This window comes from Camarhynchus parvulus, chromosome 10 (assembly GCF_901933205.1).
Source record: "Camarhynchus parvulus chromosome 10, STF_HiC, whole genome shotgun sequence".
NCBI lineage: Eukaryota > Metazoa > Chordata > Aves > Passeriformes > Thraupidae > Camarhynchus > Camarhynchus parvulus.
Window position 1 is genome coordinate 3,420,076 of NC_044580.1, and position 26,003 is coordinate 3,446,078.

General features: G+C 48.0%; 1 protein-coding gene across 1 annotated transcript; it reads right to left on the reverse strand.

Moving 5' to 3' along the window:
• Positions 1-66: 66 nt before the first annotated feature.
• Positions 67-23,570, reverse strand: EDC3 (enhancer of mRNA decapping 3). Its single transcript, XM_030955176.1, is given in 8 exon segments — positions 67-3,016; positions 3,018-3,235; positions 4,705-4,922; positions 6,202-6,355; positions 14,303-14,638; positions 19,920-20,233; positions 23,396-23,502; positions 23,505-23,570. Coding segments are annotated over 8 exon segments (1,521 nt in total). The 5' UTR covers positions 23,562-23,570; the 3' UTR covers positions 67-2,899.
• Positions 23,571-26,003: the final 2,433 nt, after the last annotated feature.

The window sequence follows — 26,003 nt, forward strand, 5'->3', positions numbered from 1 at the left end:
ATGCCCTGGCAGCAGAAGGTTCTAGGAGGAGAGCAGACAAATAAACATCTGCACACAATAGCACACATGAAGAGTTGCACTTTATTTCAGGGCATGGTCCCCTGCAGTGGCAGGAATTGGTCGTTACAAACATCAGGTCACAAATGGGGTCACCAAGCAGTGCCACGGCGCAGTGATCGTCACCTGTCACCAGAGTGGGCCCAGAGCAGCACCAGGGGCAGCTGGTGGGGCTGGGAACTATCCCAAACACAGCTACAACACTGCTCCCTTCTTGGAATTAACTCTGGCACCGTAGGGGATGGTGATGAGGACACCCAGAGCCCGTGCTGGGTCTCTGAGTGCTCCAGAAGAGCTGGTACCTCACATTCCAGGTGTGTGAAGCCAAGAAACAGCTGCAGTGAGGGGAAGTACAGCCAAATACCCAAATCTAGCAGACAGTGAGCACAGCCCCACATTCCCTACACCAGGGCCTGAAGCCCCCTGTTGTGCAACACTGTTCACTTTATTTTTATAGTTCAACAAGGGGAAGCATTTCAAGGCTGGCAAGAACCAGGGCCTTGGTGCTTCCCAGAGCTCCATCCCTCCTAAACCACCATCACCTGCCCCAGTGCCTTCAGGCAGGGCAGCCACACCCTGGACTAGCCCTGCCCTGCTCCTGCTCCTGCTCCGTGTGTACGAGCTACAGTTCAACAGCCAAACCCAGAAAGGGCAGGAAAAACCTGCAGAAAGCAGAAATTGAAACAGCAAGTCTCCTACTGAGTGTCTTGAGCAAAGAGAGTGAAAGGAAGGGGACTAAAGCTAACACTGACTACAGCAACAACCTTTTTTTAACCTGCTGCTGCTCCCGGGTGAAGAGCCAAGGAAACAGCCAAAAAAACCAAAAAAGGCAGAGGGAAACCTTGTGTTTGTGTTGTGAGTACCCAGCACACTGCTGTCCTGTCCCAGTCAGAAGCACAGCCTGGTCAGTGCCACTGCAGCTGGGGCTGAAGCGTGGGGCACACGTGGCCCTGTGCCCAGGATGGAGGGCAGAGCCCCCCAGGCCAGCAGTGTCCCAGAGCAGCTGAGGGGAACCAGGGCTGCCCAGCCAGGGCACAGCCCCTGGTCCTGCTGAGGTAGATATGGCAATGTGCAGGGGCCAGACCTCGGCGTGAGCCCGGGGCTCAGCAGCCTCCTGGGCCCTCCACACTCCCAGGCCAGACCCAGTAATTCCTTCTTTCCATACAGGGAAAGCTCTTCCCTCCTCCTCTGGCAGTCCTGGCGTGGTTCCAACAGAGGAAAGGAAAGATGAGTGCCTGACTAAAGCCCCAGCTCGGGGCACAAGCAGGTCTGTGGGGCTGGTCAGTGGGACTGGACCACACTGGGCTGGTCCCACTCTGGACTGATCCCACTCTGGACTGGTCCCTGTGCTTCAGCCTCCCAAGGGATCCGGCTCCCCTGGACAGAGGCAGCACCCAGAGCTCTCCCTGGTGCCAGGGCAGGGCTGGGCTAGCTGGAGGGGCCTGGAGGAGCCCTGGGGATGGGTGACGTGTGAGAGGAGCAGCAGAGCTCCGAGCACTGCCCACATTCCCAGCTCCCTGGCTCGGCTCTGGGGGCACACAGAGCCAGCAGGGTGGGTGGGTGCCCAAGCTGATTGCCAAAGCCAGCGAGCTGGCGGCTCCTCAGCTCGTCCCTGCTCCAGGCACTGCACCCAGGACAATAAAAGGAACATAGGAAAGGATAACTCAATGTTTCTGGCCAGGCACGGGACAGTAGAGCAGATTTCTGATGGGAATCCCACCCAGGAGCACAGCAGCTCCCACCACACCCTCTCCTGCCAGCAGACAGGAGCCAAACCCCTGCTCAGGCCAAGCCCACCCCACACACAAGCTTTTGATTCCAAGGGGAGTGAACAGATCCATGAGCTACTTCCCAAACCATACCAAATGTAGCAGGGATGCTGGAAGGACAGGAGAGCTTACCCCGAACCTCACCTGCAGCACCCAGCACTCAACAACCCCAGAGCAACCCTGCCCTGCCCTGCTCCACTCCCCCAGCCCTGGACCAGCCACTTGCTGGGCCAGCACGGAGAAAGAACCAAAGAAAACAACCCCAGACCCCACAAGGATGCTGGAAAAGTTCTTTTCCATACCCGGCCTCCACCCCACAGAGCCGTGCTCCGGCCATGAAGCGAACAAAGAAAAGCCAACAGTACAGAGGCAGTAAGGCCTAGCTGAGGAAGGACATCAGTGCTCCCAGAGCATGTGGGAGCCTCTGGCTCCTGACACAAGCTCTCCAAACAGGGAAAAGCCCTCTCTGTGAGGGGCTGGACGGGCTGGGAAGGAGAGGGAGCTACAACTGCCTTCCAGAACACACAACAGTGATGGGGCAGTCAAAACCAACATGGGAACCAAACGAGATTTTCCCTAGACACAAGGGATTTCTACACAATCAAGGGGTGCTGTTCCCACCAGGATGTCCTTGCTGGGAATACTCAACCAGAAGGACCCGAAACACATCTCAAAGCTCCAAACCAGCCTTATTTGTACCATGTGCCAGCCAGGGCTGGGCAGCAGCAGGGGACAGACACCATGGTCCTGCACACTCCTTCATCCCACAGCAGGAAAGAATGAAAACAGCTTTGCAGGAACAATTCACTTCCTTCTCCTCCTCCTCCTTTTTTTTTTTGTTTGTTTGGGTTTTTTTCATTTCATTTTACGATTATTCCATTTTTTTCTTTTTAAATACACAGCATTTCTTCCAGAAGGCAAACCCCTCCAGAACTTCACATCCTTTTTTTGTTGTTGTTGTTGTTTTCTTTAAGGCGTCACCAGAGTCGACCAGCCGGGATCCAGCTCAGCACAGCTTGGCTTTCACAGAGCTCCTCCTCTTTCCCTTCACAGCCAGGAGGGCTGCACGGGCTCTAAGTGGAGTGCAGGGGGATGACAAATTTGCAGCCAAAGGGGGAGTGGTAGTTGATGCCCACCTCCTGGAAGACCTTCTGGGGAATGCCAATGTCACAGAGGTAGACGCGGCCGGCGGCGCTCGCCCAGCGGCAGCGGCAGCCCCAGCGCCAGCGACCACTTGGCATCGATGCCCAGCTCCATCTCGCTGATGGGGGGGTCTATGCTCAGCACGGGGGCACGGTTCTGGTTGGCCCAGTCCACCACTGCTTTGTACCAAGGCTGGTCTCTCAGAAAGGCATTCTCGTGACAATCCAGGCAGTTGATCACTAAGTCAACCGGGGTGTCTGGGAGGTCTGCAAGAAATACAGACATGGCTGAGAACCAGCTGCAGGTTTGGGGTTTGGCTTCCACTCTTTATGCACAGCCTGGCCTCACCTGCTGGTACTGCCATTCTTCTCCCACAGACCCATCCTGAACAGCTCTCCAGCACTCTGGGGACATCCCCAGCCTGGCAAGTACAAAACCTCAGCCAGTGACCAGCTCGTGAGCAACCCCAGCACCACTGACTCACAGTGCAGGCAGCCCAGGGGAGCAGTGGGGCTCTCTGCCCATCAGGAAGCACCTCTTTTATTCCACAAGGTGAAAATAGGGCTGGTTTTTGGAACACACCAGCTGTGCTGCACTGCTGCCTGTCCCACTGAGCTCTGTCACTCTCACCTGCTGCATTCCCCTCAGCTGCTGCACTCCCCACATCTGCTGCTGCATTCCCTCACCTGCTCTGCATTCCTCTCACCTGATGGATCACGAAGTCCCTCGTGCAAAACCATGGAATGGTTTGGATTGGGAGGGACCTTAGAGTTCATCTCATCCCACCCCCTGTCATGGGCAGGGACCTTCCACTATCCCAGGTGCTTCAAGCCCCATTCAGCCTGGCCTTGGACACTTCCAGGGATCCAGGGGCAGCCACAGCTGCTCTGAAAAATCTGTTCCAATCTTTTACAATATTTTCACTTAGGCAAGTAGCTCTGTCAGCACAGCACAGCCCTAACTCCCAGCTTTGTTGCTCCCCAGAAGTTCAAATGAAGCAGCTTGGAAAACAACCGGTGAAGTGCCAGGCAGCAGCCAGCAGTCTCCCAGGAGCTGTTTATTCTAGGGAACACCCAGATGGGAATCCTGACAGCTGCTGCAAGTGGCTCAGCAGAGCTGGCTCCTGCTTTGCAGCAGCAGCTGGACACTCATTCCCTCCCAGCTCCAACATGCTGAACAAGGCAGCCCCTCATCCTACCAGCACAGCTCCATACAGCAGCTCTTCCTGACCTCTTCCCACCGGAAACATCTGTGGCAGCACAAGTGCTCCTCTGTCGAGGCTCTGAGTGCCTGCTGTCCCTGCAGCCTCTGGGCAGGCACCCAGGCGTGGCAGTGCCACTAGATGGTGCCAGGGCAGCGGGAAGAAGCCAGCTCTGCTCCCTGGAGGAGTCGGCCCTGCTCTCCCTGGATGAGCTGGCCCTAGAGAAGCTGGCCCTGTTCCCCTGGAGGAGCCAGCCCTGCTCTTCCTGCAGGAAGCCTGGAGAAGCCAGCCCTGGAGAAGGCAGCCCAGGGAGAAGCCAGCCCTGCTCTCCCTGCAGAAGCCAGCCCTGGAGAAGCTGGCCCTGGAGAAGCCAGCCTTCCTCTCCCTGTAGGAGCCAGCCCTGGAAAACCCAGCCTTGCTCTCCTTGTAGGAGCCAGCCCTGCAGAAGCCAGCCCCACTCCCCCTGCAGAAGCCAGCTCTGGAGAAGCCAGCCTTGCTCCCCCCTGGAGAAGCCAGCCCTGCTCACCCACTGACCTTTGACACTGGACACCTGCTGGCCCTGTGTCTTGCTGAAGAGGTTGAGTTCGTTGGTGATGGACTCCAGCATCTTGACGAAGTTGGGGAGGAAGAGGATGACGTGGACGTCGTGGTTGGAGAGGTGCCGCCCGCAGCTGATGCCCTGCGCCCCCTTCACGTGGGGGCCGCAGAGCAGCGCCACCGTGGGCCGCTGGTGCACGTTCTTGGGGTTCAGTCTGAAACACAGGCAAAAACAAGGGACTGTCAGCAAAACCCCAGAGTCTCTTATCTTCTTCCTGCATGAGAAAAAACAATTAAAAAAAAAAAAACCCACCCAGTAAGATGCAAATTGCCAGGTGTTCTGCAAATCTGCCACCGCTCTCCAGAGCAGCCCACATCCTTTTGTGGTGCTGACACTGCTCCGCCTGCAGGTTCAGAGAAGCTCACACTTGTTTGGGTGCAAGGGACCCTAAAGGTCATCCATGTGGGCAGGGACACCTTCCACTATCCCAGGCTGCTCCAAGTTCTGTCCAACCTGGACTTGGACACTCCCAGGGATGGGGCAGCCACAGCTCTGCCAGGGGCTCAGCATCCTCACAGGGAAGAATTTCTTCCACATATTTCACCTAAATTTCCCCTCTTAAAAGTTCCTGATGAACCCTCTTTGGCTTCCTTATAGGCCCCTTCACATACTTTAAGGTTGTTCCAGCCTTCTCCTCCCCTTCCTGCACCCACACAAGGTCCCAAGGATTGTAGAAGAAAGCTAAAAATTTGAGGTGAGTTTCCCCATCAGAGGAGTCACAATTAAAAAAGAAGAAAAATGATCTCTACTCCCTAAGCTTCATTAACTGCACCATAAAGTTAATTTGGCCAGGAAGGCATCAGGGCTTGCAGCAGAATTTCAGCTGCCTGTGTGCCATCACTCAGTGCTCTCCATCAAGTGATCAGGTGCTGGTAAAGAGCTCCTGAATAAGTGAGCAGGTGCTGGCAAAGCACTCCTGAATAAGCAGATGGAGACTGAAAGGTTACTTTTCTTTTTGAGAGCAAATAATCTGGAGCAGCTATCAACAGCACAAAAACACAGGTGCAGTTCCTGCCCACAGCAGCAGCCACAGAAGCAGAGCTCCCCAGGAGTCAGCAAAAGGCACTGAGTGCACTCCAAAGCTGCTGCAAAGAGCAGGATGTGCTCAGGTGAGCTGCAGATGCCTGAAAAGCTGAGCTAGCCTCACAAAACTCCACGCAGCACTGTTTTCATGGGCTGCCTTCTGCTTTTATTGACACTGTGAAATCGTACTGTGCCAAATCAGCAAAGGGAAGGTTCCTTTCTGTGCAGAAAGGAGCTCATCACACATTCTGCATGGCTCCATCCACCTCAGGCAGCACCTGTGCAAAGCTCAGCTCCCCAAACTACTCCCAGTGAGGGGGAAGGAAAACCTCAGCTGTGCTTTGTGTGTGAGTCAAGAGCTGAGAGGGCCCTGCCAGCCCCTTCCCTCCCGCCAGAGGCCCCAGCTGTACCTGTTGGGCCCCCCCAGGAGGCTCAGGGCCATCTGGCTGGCACACACCCCTGTCATCTCCAGCCTCCTCTCCAGGGTCAGCCCGTGCTTCTCGGCCACGGCCAGCAGCTTCTTGTGCAGCTCGTAGGACACGCTGGGGACCACCAGCCCCGAGTCTGGGGGGCAGAAACAGAGGAGGGAGGCACAAATGGGGACAGTCAGACACCTCAAAACAGTGAAAAGGTTCATCCTTAACTGTTAACTGTTCACCCACGTTCCTACCCAAGCCACCAAATGAATCCAAATTATTCTCAGTGAAGCAGAAACAGCTAAGCACAAGTGCTGGCTTAAAATAACACTTCCACAAAAGTTCTGTGGGAAATTTTAGTAACACGAGGGCTGAGAAGGCCTCTGGGACTTACAGATGGAATATTAAGGTTTTTCTTCATGGTCTCCAGGCCAACAGAGCTTTAACCCACCATAAAGTGCTCCTGGGCACTGTGAAAGTCAGAAGAGCAGCTGTGAAGTGCCAAAAAAAGCCTGGATGTTTTATGCTTCCTGACACTGGTCTCCAAAATCCCAAGATCCCAGCAAAACAAGCCATCCAACATTTGCTGGTAGGTGTTCCCATGCCAAAGGTGCTGCTCCAGACCCAACAGCTGCATTACAGCACACACAGGCAGCAGGGAAATGCTCAAAGGATAAACTCTGCAGAAAAACACCTCCCAGGTGATCTGGAGAGCCTGGGCTAGCGAGCTGGGAAATGCTCCAGCATTTGGATCAAGAGAAAAGAAACGAGAGAGGTTTTGTGAAGTGCTGAAAACTGTCCAGCCTGGCCTTGGAGACTTCCAGGGGCTGTCACAGCTTCTCTGGACAACCTGTGCCATTTCCTTATGCCATGGCCACAGAGCTGGAGCACGAGCAGCTCTCAGCTCCTTCTCTTCCCAGGAATGCCAGCTGAGTGCAGCAGCCAGCTCCCACTCTGAGACAGGCACAGGAAGTGCACCATGGAGCAAAAAGGCTGAGGATTGAATCAATGCCTGCTAGAGGAAACATCAGGTCACAAAGTTTGAGCTCAGTCCCATCATCAGTATTTCTCCTCTCAGCTTCCCCAGTGCTCAGCAGCCCTGGGTCACCCTCACACTACCCCTGGCCTCTGCCCTGGGGGTGACAGTGTCCCCCTGGGTGCTCCTGGTAGCCCAGCAGGGCTGGGGCTGCCTGTGCTGCCAGGAAAGAGCTGTGGGAATGTGACAGGGCTGCTGGAAACACTCTGAGGGGCACTGCCAGCCCTCATGCATCCACCCCAAGAGCAAACCCAGCCATTCCTCATGGGTTGGGCTCCTCTGCACACAGCAAACACAACCAGAGCCAGCTCTCACAGCCAAGGGCCAAATGAGCAGTGTGGATTTGAGCTGTGAGGAATTATTAGTGCTGCTGTATTCCCTCAGGGTGCCCCAGTGTCCTGGGCTGTGAGATGTGCCTGGGGTGTGAATTCTATCACCACCCGCTAGAGGTGGGACAGTTCTCTTCTGTTAACTGGGCAGTTTTCTTTATCTCTTCCACAACCAACCCTCCCTCCAGGAGATCTCTTCTGTTCATGGACCATTAATTATTAATTATCTTCTGTTCATGGGCCAGTGAGTGTCCCTGCATGGCTGATAAAATTCCATCATCCCATTGGGAGATGCTCTGCCCAGGGGAGGAGCCAAGCATTCCTACCTGGATACAACCTGAGGTTTGGGACACCACAGCAGCCTTTGCCCACTGCATTCCCAGAGGAGCAGCTTTCTGCTGCCCTGCATTGCCAGAGGGAGCCCAGGCCCATCTGCAGCAGCCCTGGAGCTGCAGAGGAAAACTCCCCCCTTGTGCAGGATCCCTGCTCCAGCAGCAGCACAGCTGGCACTGCAGGAGGGCTGAGCCCCCATGGGATGGGGCTGTGCCACCCCCTGACACACAGGGGCCAGGGCCTGCTCTGACTCTGGCAGTGTTGGTTTGTATTACTGCACTTTTATTTTTTCCCTAATAAAGAACTGTTATTCCAACTCTCTTATCTTTGCCTGAGAGCCCCTTAATTTCAAAATTACAATAATTCAGAGGGAGGGAGATTACATTCTCTATTTCAAGGGAGGCTCCTGCCTTCCTCAGCAGACGCCTCTCTTTTCAAACCAGGACACCCAGTCACCAACCACCAGTCAAGCTCCAGCAGAAATGAGAGGTTTTGCACATCCTGGGGTGTTGCAACCCTGCATGCTGAGAATTTGAGATTTCCTGTATTGAAAGACACAGATACTCAAGAGAACACTACATTTGACCTGAAGCCATAGAAAAAGTTTCCAAAATTAATTGATAACACTAAGATTATAAATGTGTAGTTTAAATAGAAGTGTGTAATATCACATAGTAAAAAACTTAAGAGTTTAAGGTTTTAAAATATAGTAATATATTAGTTTAAATACATAGTAATATATTTTAAAATATATATAAATATTTATATATAAATATATATAAAGCTAAGATAGAAGTTTTAAGGCAGTGATTAGTCCTTCTTCCTCACCTTCTTCTTCATGAGTTTAAGTAGTATTGTATAACTGAAAAGTCCCCATTACAAGACACAAGTAATTAGTTATTAAGTTAAAAGTAAGAATAATGTGTCATTTCTTAATTAGTTTTTCCTTAAAAGACCTTGTAGAGGTAGATTCTGAGCCATTTTCTGACTTGTTAATGAAATGCTGCAGAACTCACAGCTTGTAAGACTGTATTATGGATAATAATTAATAAACATCTGAGTCCAAACACAACAAAATACCATCTCCACACATTTAATCCCAACCCAACCCAACCAACCAAAAAACCCCCAAAAAAACCAACAAAAAAAACCCAAAACAAAGAAACCCCAAACCCCCCGAAGATCCCTAAAAATCCCCAAAAAAACCTAAAAGCCGCCCCAAAAAACCCCAAAAATACTCAAAAGCCCCCCCAAAAAAACTACTCCAAACAAAAAAAAACATTAAAAAAAAAACACAGTGGTCACAGTCACCCACCTGCCCCATGCCCACTGTGGTCACCATCTGGGTCACTCACCTGCCCTGTGCCACCCACCTGCGCTATGCCCACACAGGTCACCACCTGTCCTGTGGGTCACCCACCTGCCCCAATGTCACATCCTGCCTCAAGCCCATAGTGGTCACAGTCACCCACCTGCCCCGTGCCACACCCCACTCCATGCCCACAGTGGTCACCACCTGCCCCATGCCCACAGTGGTCACAATCTGCCCTCTGGGTCACCCACCAGTCCTGTGGGTCACTCACCTGCGCCCTGCCCACAGCAGTCACCCACCTGCCCCACAGGTCACCCACCTGTGCTGTGCCACACCCTGCCCCGTGCCCGCAGCAGTCACGGTCACCCACCTGCCCCATGCCCACAGCAGTCACCACCTGTCCCATGGGTCCCCACCTGCCCTGTGCCACATCCTGTCCCATGCCCACAGCAGTCATGGTCACCCACCTGCCCAGTGCCTGCAGCAATCACCACTTGCCCTGTGGTGAACTTGCCCTGCGCCATGCCCTGCCCTGTGCCCACAGCAGTCACCACCTGCCCCATGGGTCACCCACGTGCCCCATGCCACACAAGCCCCGCTCTGCCACGCTGCCAGTCACAGCTCTGTCCCTGCTGTTGTTTTCCAAGCTCCAGGGATGATTTGCAATGAGTGACCCGAGGTTGGGGTCTCTCCCAGCATCACTGCTGACCCCAAAAAAGGGAGATCCCAAACTCTATTTTGAAGCACCCACGAATCCCCTGCTTAAATGCTGTACCAAGCCCCTGAAGCAGAAGGACAAACCACACAATGTCCACTCTGTGTGCACCCAGCTCAGCACAGATCTTGTGTCTCCTGCACATCCTTCCCTCAGCCAGCAGCTTCAGGAAACTGCCTTTACCACGGGCTGGCTGCCAGCAGTGGGTTAATGTGAGGCACTGGTGGAGTGGCATTTAGCACGCCAGCCTGTCCTAATTGCTCCCTCTCAGGAGCAGCTGAAATGCCAGGAGAACTTCCCTTCTGTGCCCTCACGCAAGGTCCAACCAGTCAGACTGGCTCATCAAAAGCAGGCCCAGGGAGTTAAATAAACTCTGGCAGAGTAAACCCACTAACAATAACACCACTGCCACAAAACTGAAGCTCTGCCAACTTTAATTATGTTTGGGTTGGACAGGGCATCTTTATTGTTTGCTAATGAAGGCAATAAAATAAATTAGCCCAGGCCTTTTAATATTAAATGAATGTATTTTACAGCTGCCTGGGAAAAAAAACAACCCACAAGGCAGATATAGACTGAACGGTTTTGGGACATGCAGAGTGACACTGGGTGGATAAAAACATCCCAAGGCAGCAGAAGAGGGAGTTAACCTTCCAGAAGTTAAAGAATAAGGATTTTTTCCCCAAACAAGCCCTGTAATGCTGCTGGGATGCCCAAATGCTTCCCAAGCTTGCAGTGGCAGGTAAAAAGGAGAGGGTTGATGCTAGAGGAACTCAGAGGTTGGATCTCATCTTTTCCCTTGGCCATTTCAGCAGGTCTCTAGTTCCAGTTCTCTGCTAAAATAAATCCAGGCACTGGCTCAGGCAGAACTGGACTCAGCATCTCCTTCAAGCCATCCTGACATCATCAGCTCTTCCCTCTGGCAATGAATAATCCCAGGTCCCAATTCCAGCTCCAGAGCCTCACAGTGTGACAGTCTGGAGCTCCTGTCCTCACCAGGCACATGAGACATTCCCTGCTGCCTTCTGCTGGTGGTAAAGCTGGAAGCACCTGCCTGCAGACTCAGCCAAACACATTTACTGCCCCTCGAACAGCACAATCTTAAGGGCTGCTTTTGTTAATCATCATTGCTTTTAATTACAGCAAATCCCACCAGAGTTCTGGCTGACCTTCCAGTGGGAGCCTCTCCCAGCATTAGTGCACAATTCCCTCCAGCTGAGCAAAAAAAAACTGCCAGAGGGACAAAGGGACTCTGCCCCAGGCCCACTGTTTGCTCCTGAAGCAAAATTGAGGAGAGTGAAAGTTTTCTCTCTCCTCAAAGCAGTCCAGAACACTTCACACACTCAATATTCACATCCAGCCGTGGAAGAGCTAAAAGAGGAGAAAAGTCAGCCAAGGACAGGGAAAGGAAAAGCCTTTCCAAAGGAAAAGCCACACTGTGGGCATCACCCTCAGGGCACACCCAGCCTCTGATCCTGGCACAAAGCTCTGCCTGCTCCTGCACCTCCTCATTGGGAAGGAAAGCTTGTTTGAAGAACAGACCCTCCTGCAAACTCCTCTGAGCTCCAACACTCCTGCACAATGTTGGCTCTGCTGAAGGACCTGCTCCCAAAACACAGAGATGTTCAAACACAGGAGTTTTAGTGCCAACAGCAGAAACAGAGACAGGCCTGAGCCAACCCACATTTAAATTCTCTGGAAGCAGAAAAAGGCATCTCACACCTTATGCAAGGATCAGCCTTTCCAGGGAGGCAGTTTTTGCTAAACAGTTGCATTTCCCAGTAAATAAAGAGACAGATCAACAGCAGCCAACCCAAACGAAGGAAGACTAACGATGTGTTTAGGAATGTGGAGTCCCAGGGATGGATTTAGCTCAGCCACAATCACCTGCTAAGTTCTATTAGCTCCAAGTTTTCACTTTTGCTTGGAACAGATTCCCACCTTCTTCCTTCCCTGCTCACTTCTAAAACCCAGGGTTGTTTTAGAAGTGTTTTACTTGACAGCCTAGCTCCACAAAACCAGCTCTCAGAACAGCATCCCAGTGGACTGAAGTGTTTATCCTACACACACCAAGTTCTTTCAGTCAGCAATAAAACCCCAGGCTGAAGTCCTGCAGGTGAATCTTATGGGGAACTCAAAAGACTGACTCCAAACTGACATCAGCAGTTTGGTTTTACCTCTGTACCATCCTCCATGGCATCAAAAAGCAGGCAGGGATCCAGAGACAGGGATCCCACAGTGCCAAGAGCTGGATATGAACTCCCTGCCAATCTCCAGCATCAGTTTTTGTGCTGTTGCAGCAGACAGAGAATCACTGTCTCAGTCAGAATCACTGTCTCACTGTCTCTATTAACACAATCATCTCTCAGACTGGCCCAGGGTGAAAAAAAAAAAAAAACAAGAGAAAGAAGTGCTTTGTCATAACTAGGAAGTGCTTTTTGCAAGGAGAGCTTCCCTCAGGAAACCAGAAAAAACTCTGCGGGGAGAATCCTGCCACAGACACATCCAAAACCAAAAAGGCTTTTGGAGCTCTTGGCACTCATTTAATCCTACCAGCTGCTCTTTGAGGCACTGAGAGGCAGGCTGCCTACAGCTCAGCATCCTCCTTCCAGCTGCTGAACAAAGGGATTGGGAATACAGCAAACAGGATTGGGTTTCCATCCCTGAATTTACTCACTGCTGCTCAGTGCATGGTGGTTTTCCTCCCAGGAATTCTGCTGCTAGAATCCCCTGTCAGCCATCCTGCTCAGATTGGCTGCCAACAGTGGCTTAGCTTTTGTTTCAGACTAGACATCCACAGAGGCCCTGTCTCCTCTCAAACAAGCCAGCTGGAAGATGGATTGACAAGTATGAAATTTGGAAAAACCCACAAGATAGACAGGAAATCACACAGAAAATGAAGAGGTGCTTGTTCACACATCACAGTGTGGCTTCTTCCACAGAGAGATGCTGAAACCTTGGGGAGATTTAAAAAGCAAGAGGTTAAATTAAGTAGGGGAAAAAGCCATTAATCCTGAACTCTCATTGCTGCCTCAGGAAGTCTTAAAATCATGAAAAATCAAAGACAAAGCACTGGGGGAAAGTCTCACTGCATGTTTGTTTCACTTTTCCTGGAGGATCCCTGCAAACACAACACTGAGCTGCTACAACCCACTGTGTTTTCCTCCCACCCCAGAGCAGAATGGGACACTAGGAAGAGGAATGACAGAAATAGAGAACTAGGACATTGTTATACACCAGAACCATCAAAAAAAAAGAGCCTTTTCAAAACTGAAAAGCAGCAAATCATTACAAATCCATGAGCTGCCTCCCCTGAAGCATTTCACACCCCAGATGGAATTTCCAGGCAGAGGAAGAATGACAGCCCAAGGAGCTGCTCACACTTCTGCTCAGGCTACCAGAATATCAGTTGGTTTGAGTCCCTGCAAAAGAGCTGACATCTGATTTTATTCTGATGTGGAAAAGAAACACTCCTGGAATGCCAAATTTCCTTCACTCCCAGATTTTACTTAAAATCAAAGGCAAGATATCCCAAGGAGACTAAAGTTACCTGAAATTTGGACTAAATATCCCATAAATCCTTTTTACATGAACTATATTTAAACCCACATAGAAATGGAGAACTACAACCCAAGGAGTGCCAGAAGCACAGGAATCTCCTGAAACCATGAAAGCACAAATCCTGAGCTCATCCCTCTGTCCCTCTCAGAGTCCACATGGGTTCCCCAGCCTACTGAAATCAAAGCAAAGATTCAAACATCTCTTACTCAGTTCCCAACCACCAGCTTTGCTCCCTGCTGGAGCAACACTTACTTTGTTGCCTGTCACAGACATCTTTTATGAAAAATCCCTTCCTTAGGATTTTTCCTCTTGAGAAGCTGAGAAGCTTCAAGAACAAAATGTAAACAATGGTTATCTGCTGCTGTGGAATGCAACAGGTAGATCTGTGATTGGTCTCATGTGGTTGTTTGTAATTAATGGCCAATCACAGTGAGCTGGCTCGGACAGAGAGTCCAAGCCACAAGCCTTTGTTATCATTCTTTCTTTTTCTATTCTTAGCTAGCCTTCTGATGAAATCCTTTCTTCTATTCTTTTAGTATAGTTTTAATATAATATATATAATAAAATAATAAATCAAGCCTTCTGAAACATAGAGTCAGATCCTCGTCTCTTCCCTCACCCCAAGACCCCTGTGAACACAGTCACAGCTGCCCTCTCTGAGTATTTCTCTCAGAAACAGTGCAAAGAAAGGTTGTGTGTGAACACACAAATCCAACCTGGCTTGGACCACATCAAGCTGACCCCTCACAGCAAAAATCCACCGTGCGTGGCCCCAAAAGCAGCAGTTTGGGTCCATATCAGGAACATACCCGTGCAGAACTCCTTGTGGGGGTTCTGGGGTACCACAATCCTCCTGTAGACGATGGGCTCTGACTCCAGGATGTTCTCGTCGTGCCGGTAGCGGGCGGGTTTCTCGTTGGGGGTCCCTCGGGAGCGGGTGCCGCTCCTCCTCTCGTAAGTCTCGATCTCTTCAAACACAGCTGCCTTGTCAAAAAGGGCCAGGTTGCCCTCAAAATCGAAATCAGTGTCTGGGATTTCATCAATGTCATCCCCAAAGCATTCGTCATCCTTGCTCTTCATCTGCCCATTCTTCAGGCCGCTCTTCTTCGGGGTCACCTGGTTGGGGTGGCGGCTGCTGGATGACCCTAGGCCAAAAGAAAAGCAAGGTGGGAGTGTGTCCTAAAAGGGAAAAAGGCATTTTGGGGCAGAGGGGAGCTCCTGCTTACAGTCCTCTCACTCAAGGGGTGCTCACTATGGAGCTCAGCCCTGGAGCTGGCATTACTCAGGCTCAGCTAAGCCAGCAGGAAATAGAACATCAAATAAAAAACAGAAAACCAATAGAAAATAGAGCATCAGCAAAGAGACTTTCAGGGACTTCCCTCCAGCGGCCAGGTTAGAAAAACAGGCTTGCCCACAGTAGCAAACGAGGAGTTTCTCCAGGTTTTATTTAATCCCAGTGCCACATCAGTGGCAAGGTAATCAGCTGTGACCTAGGAGTTTTCCCATGTTCAGGCAGGTGTGTGACCCAAGCCCTTCTCTGGAATTCCCCAAAATTTCAGAAACTACTGTAGGTGTTTCCTTCCCTATTAATGATCTTTAAGGGAGAACTTCAAACCTTGAATAGAAAGGATCTCTTTTTGCTCAACCTTGATATAATTTCTGTGAAATGAAACACAGTCCATTGCCTCGCTCCTGTTTCACTCTCCTCCTTACCCATTACCTTGTGTTTTGGAATATGCTTCTTTCCAACCACAAGTCATTGGGAAAGCCCAAATTCTCTGGAGTGAGACTTAAGAAAGTCTCCTCCTTAGGGCTGGAGATGAAGAACTGATGCAAATATACAATTATGAGCTCAACATATCCTTTACTTGCTCATTTCTTCCTTTGTCCTCCAGGTCCAGACAATATTATTCTGTTTGTCCTTGCCAGTGTCACATTTGCAATTACTAAAAAATATTTCAGGCCAATTCCTGCAGTTACAGGAATCACCTACGGCGTCCAACAGATGGAGTAAGTTATCAAGCCAGAGCTCTTGCTCTACTAAACCATTTCCTGTTGTTTAAGATAATCCCATTTGTGAGGGATTTATACAAATGAGTTGGAGAGAATCAATTTGATACCACAGAAACAAAGAATTCTGAGCCATCCAAGGAGATTCCCAAACATCCCAAAAGATTTGCAGCAGGCACAAACTCCACCAGCACCCTTCCTGTCCCCTTACAAGTCCAGTTTCAGCATGTCTAACTCCAGTCATGCTGAAATGTGATTTGCTGAGGATGTGTACCTGGTTTATTTCCAGTCAGAGATGCATTGCCTCAGCAAGGATTTATTTCAGACAGTGTGGGGCTTGGTTTTTCTCAAGAACTGGTTAATAACTAACCTGAAAGCTTTCCCAGTCACCACAGCAAGATCCTAAATCTGCCAGGCCTTGCAGAATAACTATTCCCCATTAAGGAAAAAAAACAAACAACCTTCTCAAATGATAATGCACTTTTGTCTTGGAAGGACAGAGAGCAGAATTCCAGCACTGTGGTGACAAAACAGGATTTAGGAGAGAGCAAAGGCTTGCCAGGAAGGAGAATTTCAGTAGGCACACTGCAACCACTCATTTATGTGCAGGTTGCACATTTATTTTTGAAAGTTTCTGGTATCAATTTCCACTCTGTCCCAGACAAAGGGCTCCCAAACCAAAGGTGACACAAAGCTGGACAGGATTTGGTTTGGAACTGAACTGCCACAGCTGGAATCACAGCCACAGCTGCTGCTCTGAAGGAGGAAGATGAGGAATGCAAACACAACAGGCCCAAGTTCTCCCAGCATTCAGGAGCTGCAGCTCAAGTAGAAGCCAAGGGACTCTGAGGATTCAGGAGGACAAGCTGGAGCCTGCACTGCCACAAAGGCAAAGCCAGCCTGCTCCTTGTGCCAGTGGCAAGGGTTTGGCCAGCTCAGGCTGCTCCTGTCACACTCCCCTGCAAACAGCTCCACACTCCCCTCAGCTGCCCCAAAACTCAGAGCGGGTATCCAGTGGGACAGGAGCAGCTGATGTGAGCATAGAATGCTGATGGAATAAAGCTGGAGAACAATGGCTGCAAAGCTCCCTGCAGCCATAAAGAATGGGAGCCAGGAGCCCACCTCATCAAAACGTGGTGGGCAGTTCCCTGAGCCACCCTGAGCTCTGCAATGCTGCTGACCCACCCAGCTCTGCCCTGGCTGCCCCACAGCCCCCTAACAAGGTACACAGAATGTGGCACAGGCTTCCAAGGAGCTGGGAGCAAAGTTAGGAGCTGTTCCTCTTCAAGCATCACCCTCTAGGCAGGAAAAAAAGTGACAGCTGGTTCTGCTCAGGGAAAAGAAAAGAGACAAAAAAAGGGCAAGGGGGGGAAGCAAAGCCAGGCTGAAGCAAGGCAGATCTCCTATTCCAGCTGTTTCTGGACCACAGCTCCCAGTGCTCTGCCCTGCATGAGGAGAGCTCCACTCCAAGCTGGCACGCACAAAAGCACCTCCCTCACAAGATAAACAATCCTTCCCGGGCTTTTTTTGTTTCTGAGGAATAACAACCCTTTCATGTACAGCACACAAGCAAACAAAGTCTCCAGCAAGCTGGCTGCCTTCCTGAGAGATCCCTGTGGGAGGCTTTGCTGCCAGCCCTGGCACTACGAGCCCGGTGCCAGCACGGCAGCAGAGCCATTGTTGGGAAACCTGAGCTGGTGTTTGGTGTTTATTGATTCCTGTCACACCAGGGCTCCAAAGGGCAATTCTGGCCCTCACTTGGCACGCTAGAGGCCAACAAGAGGTCAACTTTGAGCTGCAGGACGCAAGCTGTGGATGACATCTCAGCCCATTCTTCCCTACAAAGCCAGGCCCAATTCCATCCCCCTCCCAAAACTCAAACATCACTCACCCTACTGTCCAAATGCACATTTTACAGGGCAAAACATCCCTTGTACCTTCTTTGGAATCCCTTGTGCCTCCTTTGGAATACCTCCTGTATTCCAAAATCAACCCAAGCCAACACCTAGGACCTCACTCAAGCTGCCTCAAAGTCTGTAAAAGTCACCTGCTGTGCTCATGTAAACCTATCATGAGTGGTTTGTGGGGTGAAGTTGACAGCTCCTAACTCTGCTCACCCCAAATCTCCCAGACATCCTGGAAGGGGTAAAAATATCCCAATATTGGTGCTCGGGGAGAAATCCTCCAAAGGGGAATTCTGGCCCTCACTTGGCACACTAGAGGCCAACAGGAGGTCAACTTTCAGCTGCAGGACCCAAGCCCTGGACGACATCTCAGCCCATTCCTCCCTGCACTCCTGCACAAAGCCAGGCCCAATTCCATCCCCCTCTCCAAAATCACACATCACTCACCTATTCTCCAAATGCACATTTTACAGGGTAAAACATCCCTTCTGTACCTCCTGTATTCCAAAATGAACCCAAGCCAACACCTAGGACCTCACTCAAGCTGCCTCGAAGTCTGTTGTGCTCATGTAAACCTAACATGAGTTGTTTGTGGGGTGAAGCTCTGCTCATCCCAAATCTACCAGACATCCTGGAAAGGGTAAAAATATCCCAGTTGGTGGTGAGGGAGAAAGACTTCCAGAGCTCTAGGAATTTCTCCTCAAAACCACAGCCTTACACCTGTTTCACTGGCCTGGCCCACCTTGGTTTGTTTATTTTGCAAGAAAATGAAATCATGGAATTACTCTGGATGCATACCAAGGCTTCAACAATTAAATCATGGAAATATGCTGGATATACACTGAAATCTCAGGAATTGGATTATGAGGGTCTGGAAAGGAAGACAGCTCAGGGGGCTTTGAGGAAAAAAGTGAACAAAGTCAGTTTTGACCCAATTTTGAAGATTTTATCAAGAGAAATAAAAATAAGGGATGTGTGACTTTGGGATGCTCTGATTTTACATCACTCTTATTAATTTATATTTTTAACAACACAGCCAAAACCCATTTGTAATTATGTATGGGGTGATGTTGTAATAGGTTCTGGGTATAGAAGCCTTAAATAGAAAAGCTTGGGGAGATTTAAAAAGCAAGAGGTTAAATTAAGCAGGAAAAAAAAGCCATTAATCCTGAACTCTCACTGCTGCCTCAGGAAGTCTTAAAATCATGAAAGACAAAACAGTGGGGGAAAGTCTCACTGCATGTGTCTTTCACTTTTCCTGGAGGATCCCTGCAAACACAACACTGAGCTGCTACAACCCACTGTGTTTTCCTCCCACTCGAGGATCACATTGCAGTTTGTAGCAGCTCCTTTTAGAGGAAAGGCTGGAAGCTGGCAATCTTCAAACAGAAAAGACAGCAAAATGAGGAAATCCTTGGAACTGGCATTAGACATTTTCTACACAGACAGAATCACTAAGATGGAAGAGACCTTTAAGATAATTGACTCCAAACCATGCTCTAACACCACCTCAACTAGATCACAGCACTGAGTGCCACATCCAATCTTTTTAAACACATCCAGGGATGGTGACTCCACCACCTCCCCAAGGCAGACAAATCAAATACTTTATCCCTCTTTCTTTTCTTTTTAAAAAACCTTTTCCTAACATCCAACCTAAATTTGAGACTGTGTCCTCCTGTTCTGTCAGGAACAAGAGACCAATCCTGTCCTGGATTGCCAAGCAAGATGTACTCTATTTGCCAGATGGATGGCAGTTGTCTTTTGTCAGGTGGGCAGTTTTCCTTATCTCTGCCACACCCACTCCTCCCTCAGAGGACACATCTGCTGATAACAGCTATTCAATGTCACTGCATGGCTGATAAGAACTACTGATAAGAGCATCCCACTGGGAGATGTGAGCCCAGAGGGAGGAGCCAAGCATTCCTGACTGGATATAATCTGGAGATTCTGGATCACCAGCACAGCTTTTCTCCTATGGAATTCCCAGAGGAACAGCAGCTGCCTCTTCCACTGCATCTTCAGAGGAAGACTGCACCTTTCTACAGGATCCCTGCTCCAGCAGAACCACACTGACACTCCAGGAGGGCTGCAGCCACAATTCCAATGGGACTGCTGCCAACGCCCTGACCCACAGGGTGTCAGGTTGGGTTGTGACCCTGTCAGTGGTGTTTTAGTTTACTGCATTGTGTATTTTATCCTTTTATTTTCTTCCCTATCAAAGAACTGTTATTTCCTGCTCCCATACTTTTTGGCTGAGAGCCCCTTAATTTAATATTTATAGCAATTTGGAGGGAGGAGGTTTACATTTTCCATTTCAGGGGAGGCGTCTGCCTTCCTTAGCAGACTCCTGTCTTTCCAAACCAAGACAACCCTCACCTGACTACAACCACCTTTTGGTGGGGTCAGAAATAGACTCTATTTCAAAATAACCCACAGGTGGGCCAGGGGAAGTTCCCAGCAAAGTCTGGTGGCAAAGGGAAGATGCTGGACAGGAGAGCCCCACACTTACAGGAGTTGTGTCTCCTCCTGAAGCCTTTGGACTGGCTCAGCGTTTCCATGTGCCGATCCATGTAGCTCTTGGAGCACTGCTGCTGTGGGGAGATGACAATGTCCTGGCTCTTCATGTCTGTCCTCCTGGGGATGTTCTGTGGGGCACTGCTGGACATGGGCTTCTTCAGCACCTTGCCAGTGCCATTCTGGCTGGGCCCCACCTGGCAGCCCACCCCTGGCATGGCTGTGTCCATGTGCTGGGAGTCCCCACATTGCCTGCTGTCCCCTGGTCCTGGGATCTCCAGGATCTTCAGCTCAGTGATGTCACCTGCCCTAAAAACAGCACCAGAAAAGCAGGAATTTAGCAGGACCCTGGCAGGAAAAAACCTCCTGAGGAAAAACACTGTTCTCCAATGGGATTGTTCTGATGTCATCATCAATGGAAACAAGGGAATAAAAGGATTTTAATGCTCAAAGATACACAGACATCAAAATGTTCAACTGAAATGGCAAATCTTCAAAATAACCACTTCAGTATGCCTGCACTGCACCTGGATTTTGTTTGAAAGGCTCTACAGCTGAAACAGGAATCAGTCAAGCAAAAAATGGAAGCAACTGGCCCAGAGCTTTGCAGAAATCTGCATTATTTTAACAGTTCCCAGCTAATTAATTGCTCTCAGCCTTGAGGCTACTATTACTTTTAATCCATTTCTGCAGAAAGCTACCCTCAGATCAGAGCAGTTCATGCTCAGACAAGAAGGATACTTCCCATTTCCAATGAATAAAAAGCTAAAGAAAACTAATCTAGCACTGGGCAAAAGCCAAAATTAAACAAAGGAGTGATTATAAAGCCCTCCATTTGCACTGACTGCAAGAAATAAGTCAGGAATGAGGCTCTTCCAGCTTTAACTCAGCATTTGTCCAAGTGGGATGTGAAAGCAGAGAGACTTCCACACATCCTCTGCTGCCTTCCCCCAGTGCCTCTCTTCAAAATCCAAGGGAAAAAAAATAAATTCAGAGTATTGACTTTGAGGAGTCAGTGTTATTAAAAAAGGAGTGACTCAGAGCCTTAAGTACAACATTGCAGGGAACAGGAAAATGGGCACTGAGCAGTGACTCCTGGGTATATTTTTAAGCACAGTGTTAGCAGGAACTGGTGGAAAAACTGCTGAGGGCAAAGCTTTGAAAAAGCACCTCAGCTCCCTCTGCTACAACAGAACAGAATAGAAATTAAAAAAATAAAAATATATATTAATACATAGTAATAAAAATTACAAATAAAAATTATATATAATATATATTTATTATAAAGATATATATGTTACAGATTAATATAGTATATATATTGATAAATTTAAATTATATATAATATAATATAGAAAATTATAAATAAATTTATATATTTAAACATGATATATTATATATTATATATTCATATCTTCTAAATTTATATATTATTTATTCATATATTGTATATTCATATATTGTATATTTATACAATATATTAATTATTTTAAATTACATTATATATGTATATAAAAATTATAAATAGAAATTCTATATATTTATATAGTATATATCTTATTCATACATATTATAGACTGATATCACATATATTAATTATTTTTAAATTAGATTATATATAATATATAAATAAAAATTATAAACAAAAATATATTAAAATAAAGTTGCTATTTAATTTTTATAAATAAAAATAATATAAATAAAATAAAATTCTTTTAAATAAAACAATAAATATAAAGAAAGAAAATATAAATATATAAGTATATGTTTAGAAATTTATATATTTATTTATTTTATTATATTTATATATATAAAATGTAAACATATACTTGTCTACACACATGACCTGTCCCCCACATAACTTCCTAGCCCAGTCCAAGTGCAGGATCTGAGGCAGGAATGAATCTCCTGCTCACAAACTCACACAAACACCAGAGGCACTGAGCAGCAGCAGGGAAATTTAGGGTGAAGAGGCCACTGGGGAAAAAAACCCATCCCAGATGGAAGAAAGGGATATGGGGAGAGTTTGTAAGGTTTGATAGGTGGTTTATATAGTATGGAGCTACACATGAATTTTAGGATAAGAAATGTTGATTTGGAAATACTGGAGAATAAGATAGATATTGTTAAGAGAGGAAGAGAGTGTAAAAGTAAGTTCCGAAAGATCGTTTTAAGAGAGAAATAGAGTCAAAAAATGTTTGAAAATATAGTTTTATAGATAAAATGGGCAGTTTTCTTTATCTCTTCCATAACCAATCCTCCCTCCAGGAGATCTCTTCTGTTCATGGGCCATTAATTATTAATTATCTTCTGTTCATGGGCCAGTGCCATCATCCCATGGGGGGATGCTCTGCCTAGGGGAGGAGCCAAGCATTCCTAGCTGGATACAACCTGAGGTTTGGGACACCCCAGCAGCCTTTGCCCCCTGCATTCCCAGAGGAGCAGCTTTCTGCTGCCCTGCATTCCCAGAGGGAGCCCAGGCCCATCTCCAGCAGCCCTGGAGCTGCAGAGGAAAACTCCCCCCTTGTGCAGGATCCCTGCTCCAGCAGAACCACAGCTGGCACTGCAGGGCTGAGCCACCATGGGATGGGACTGTGCCACCACCCTGACCCACAGCGGAGCAGCTCCTGTTCGACTCTGGCAGTTTGTGTCGGGACCCAGGACATTCCTCTGGCTGCCCTGGAAGACTTGAGGCCCTGGCAGGGGGCTCAGAGACCTTGGCACAGAGTCAAAGACACCTGTGCTTTCAATTTTAACCCATGGAAACAATTCCCAACTTTGTGTGAAGATTTACAAACCACAAGAGTTTGAATAGAATGATAGCGACTCTATCACCAGGTGAAAAAGTAGAATTTTGGGGTTTTAGAATGGGGGTTCAAGAGGCAAGATGGAGGAATCTGGGCGTGTCCTGTCCTTCTTCTTCTTGGCCTCCATCTTCTGCTGTCATGGTGGCACTTTTGGATTGGTTTAGAGTAGAGACAGACTGTATAACATAGGTGACAGGTATTGGAAAATTATTGTAAACAAAGTACACGTAGTTCTTAGTATAAAAAGGTAACACCGCCCTGAGGGCGGTCACTGTGCCACAACCCAACCTGCTGGACAGATCTCAGCAAGGTCAGACAGACAATGTATTGGATAAGAGAAAATAAACAACCTTGAGAACAACAGCCAAGGAATCCTGTCTTCTTCTTCAGTCACAGGGCTGGGAAAAAGAGACTTTCTAACACCTCAGGGTCATCTCAACACCAGAGACTTCGTCAGGTTTGTATTACTGCTTTTTTTTTTTCCTTCCCTAATAAAGAACTGTCATTCCTACCCCCATATCTTTGCCTGAGAGCCCCTTAATTTCAAAATGATAACGATTCAGAGGGAGAGGGTTTACATTTTCCATTCCAGGGGAGGCTGCTGCCTTCCTTAGCAGACTTTTCACACCAAGACCCCGGCACTGGGGGCAAGACAGGCACTCACCTGAAGGTGACCTCTGGCACGAGGCATTTGACGCCATTGTGGAAGGGCCGTGTGAGGGAGATGGTCTGGCTGACCTGATCCACAGCAGACACCCTGCCCTGGTGCACACTCCCAGGCTCTCCCCACAGTTAATGGACACGATGCTGCCCAGCCAGTCCGTGGCCATGGCTGTGGCACAGAGCTGCTGCAACGAGATGCACAAAGCCACAACCTGAGTCAGCATCCACAGCCCCGGAGCCTTCCCAGCTCTGCTGGCTCCTCTCTCCTTGGTGGGGAGGAAATGACAGCCCAACCATCTGAGGCAGAGTCTAAATCTCTGGATGATAAATAACAATTTACAATAAAATATAAACAGATATTTTTGCCTTCCCCATGGTACGACAGATCTTTGTTTGACCACCTCAATGCAAAATCCAAAATAAATATTCGGTGTTTTGTCCTGCCTGTGGATATTCTCCTGTTGCCTCTTCCCCAAGCTGGAAATGAAAGTCAGATAATTTTAGTAAGCAGGTGATATAAGAAAGATGACCACAAAAGCCCCTGAAAGCCCTGAAGATCTGCTCTATGAGAAAGTTGTTCACAAAAGCCCCTGAAGGCCTTCAAATAAAGATCTGCAGATCTTGCTTTGACTGGCTGAATTCAAAATACAAAAAAAAAATATTCAGTGTTTCATCCTGCCTGTGAATATTCTCCTGTTGCCCTTCCCCAAGCTGGAAATGAAACTCCAGAGAATTTTAGTAAGGAGGTGATATAAAAAAGATGTTCACAAAAGTCCCTGAAGGCCTTCAAATAAAGATCTGCAGATCTTTGTCTGACCAGATGAATTCAAGGTTGATGCTTCCAAAAGAAATATTCAGTGTTTTGTCCTGCCTGTGGCTATTCTCCTGTTGTCTCTTCCCCAGCCTGGAAATGAAACTCCAGATAATTTTAGTATGGAGGTGATATAAGATGTTCACAAAAGTCCCTGAAGACCTTTCAATAAGGATCTGCAGATCTCTGTTTGACTGGCTGAATTCAAAATGCAAAAGAAATATTTAGTGTTTCATCCTGCCTGTGGATATTCTCTTTCCAAGCTGGAAATGAAACTCAAGATAATTTTAGTAAGCAAGTGATATAAGATGTTCATGAAAGTACCTGAAGGCCTTCAAATAAGGATCTGCAGATCTTTCTTTGACCAGCTGAATTCAAAATGCAAAAGAAATATTCAGAGTTTCATCCTGCCTGTGGATTTTCTCCTGTTGTCTTTTCCCAAGCTGGAAATGAAACTTGGGATAATTTTAGTAAGGAGGTGATATAAAAAAGATGTTCACAAAAGCCCCTGAAGGCCTTCAAATAAAGATCTGCTCTTATATCACCTCCTAACTAAAATTATCTCAAGTTTCATTTCCAGGCTGGGAAAAAGGTAACATTCCCTGTGATTTCAAACTGGGAATTTCTCTTCATTTCCCTCATTTCATTTCCAGGCTGGGAAAAAGGCAACAGTCCCTGTGATTTCAAACTGAGAATGTCTCTTTACTTCCCTCACTGAAGTTCTGGCATATGGACATTGGCCAGAACAGCTCCTGTGAATATTCAGGATTGATCTCTGCATGTGCAAATGAAAAGCAAAATCTTTCAGGGAACAGAGATACAGGGCAGGAGGGGAACCCCAACCAACAGAGAAACACAAAAGGGGGGAAAAATCCCAAAAAACTGGAATGCAGGACAAAAGCAGCAAAGGCAGCCTCACATCACTGCCACAATTAGATAAATTAATTAAAAAATGCTTGCTCTCCTTCCCAGCACTCAAGTTCTGTCAGAAGCAGGGAGGAAAAACTCCAATTTGTTTAGACAGATGTTTCCAACACTGCTGGAAGCAGCTAAAAAGCTCCTTTGATCCCAGATTTCCCAGTGACAGGCTCACAAGCATCACGGAGAACAAGAGACACAACAAGCCCCTAAATGTATAGATTTGCCTTTCATGCTGCAATCAAAGAGGGAGAATGTTTGATATTTACTGTGAGCAGCACAAAGAAACACGGGAGACAGCCCAGGGAGATCAATTTCCATGTAAAAATCACATTGCTGGAAGAGGCAGCTGGATTCTCTGCAAGCTGAACCTCATGGAAAAAGATGCAAGGGAAAAAAAAAAACACTGGAGGAGGGAAAAAAAAATAAATCTCACTTCACCCAAGTTTCACAGGCTGAAAACAGGGGATGAAAACATTAAATTTGGTCACAAAGCCATAAATTCCTCAGGAGCAGGCTCCTCTCCTTCCTGTGGCTGTGTGTTGATATTAAGGCACGATGAGAATGTCTGCATTCCAAGGAGATGGCTGATAAAAAGCACTCTCAAAACACAGATAACACATCCCTGGGCATCCACAGGAAAGCTAAAACTTCATTCCATTTCCTGTTTTCTTTTTAATCTCCCTTAGGAAATATGGGAAGGAGCTCAGCAGACATCATCACCTTACAGGGATCCTTTGGAAAAACAAGAGCCTCCTTTTAGCACAAAAACATCCAATAATAAATCTATATTTGAGTGCAAATATAAATTAAACTGTTCTGGGGTTGGATTTGGGGGGGGTGGCTGTGTCCCTGTAGGAAAATAGAGGGGATGCCATAG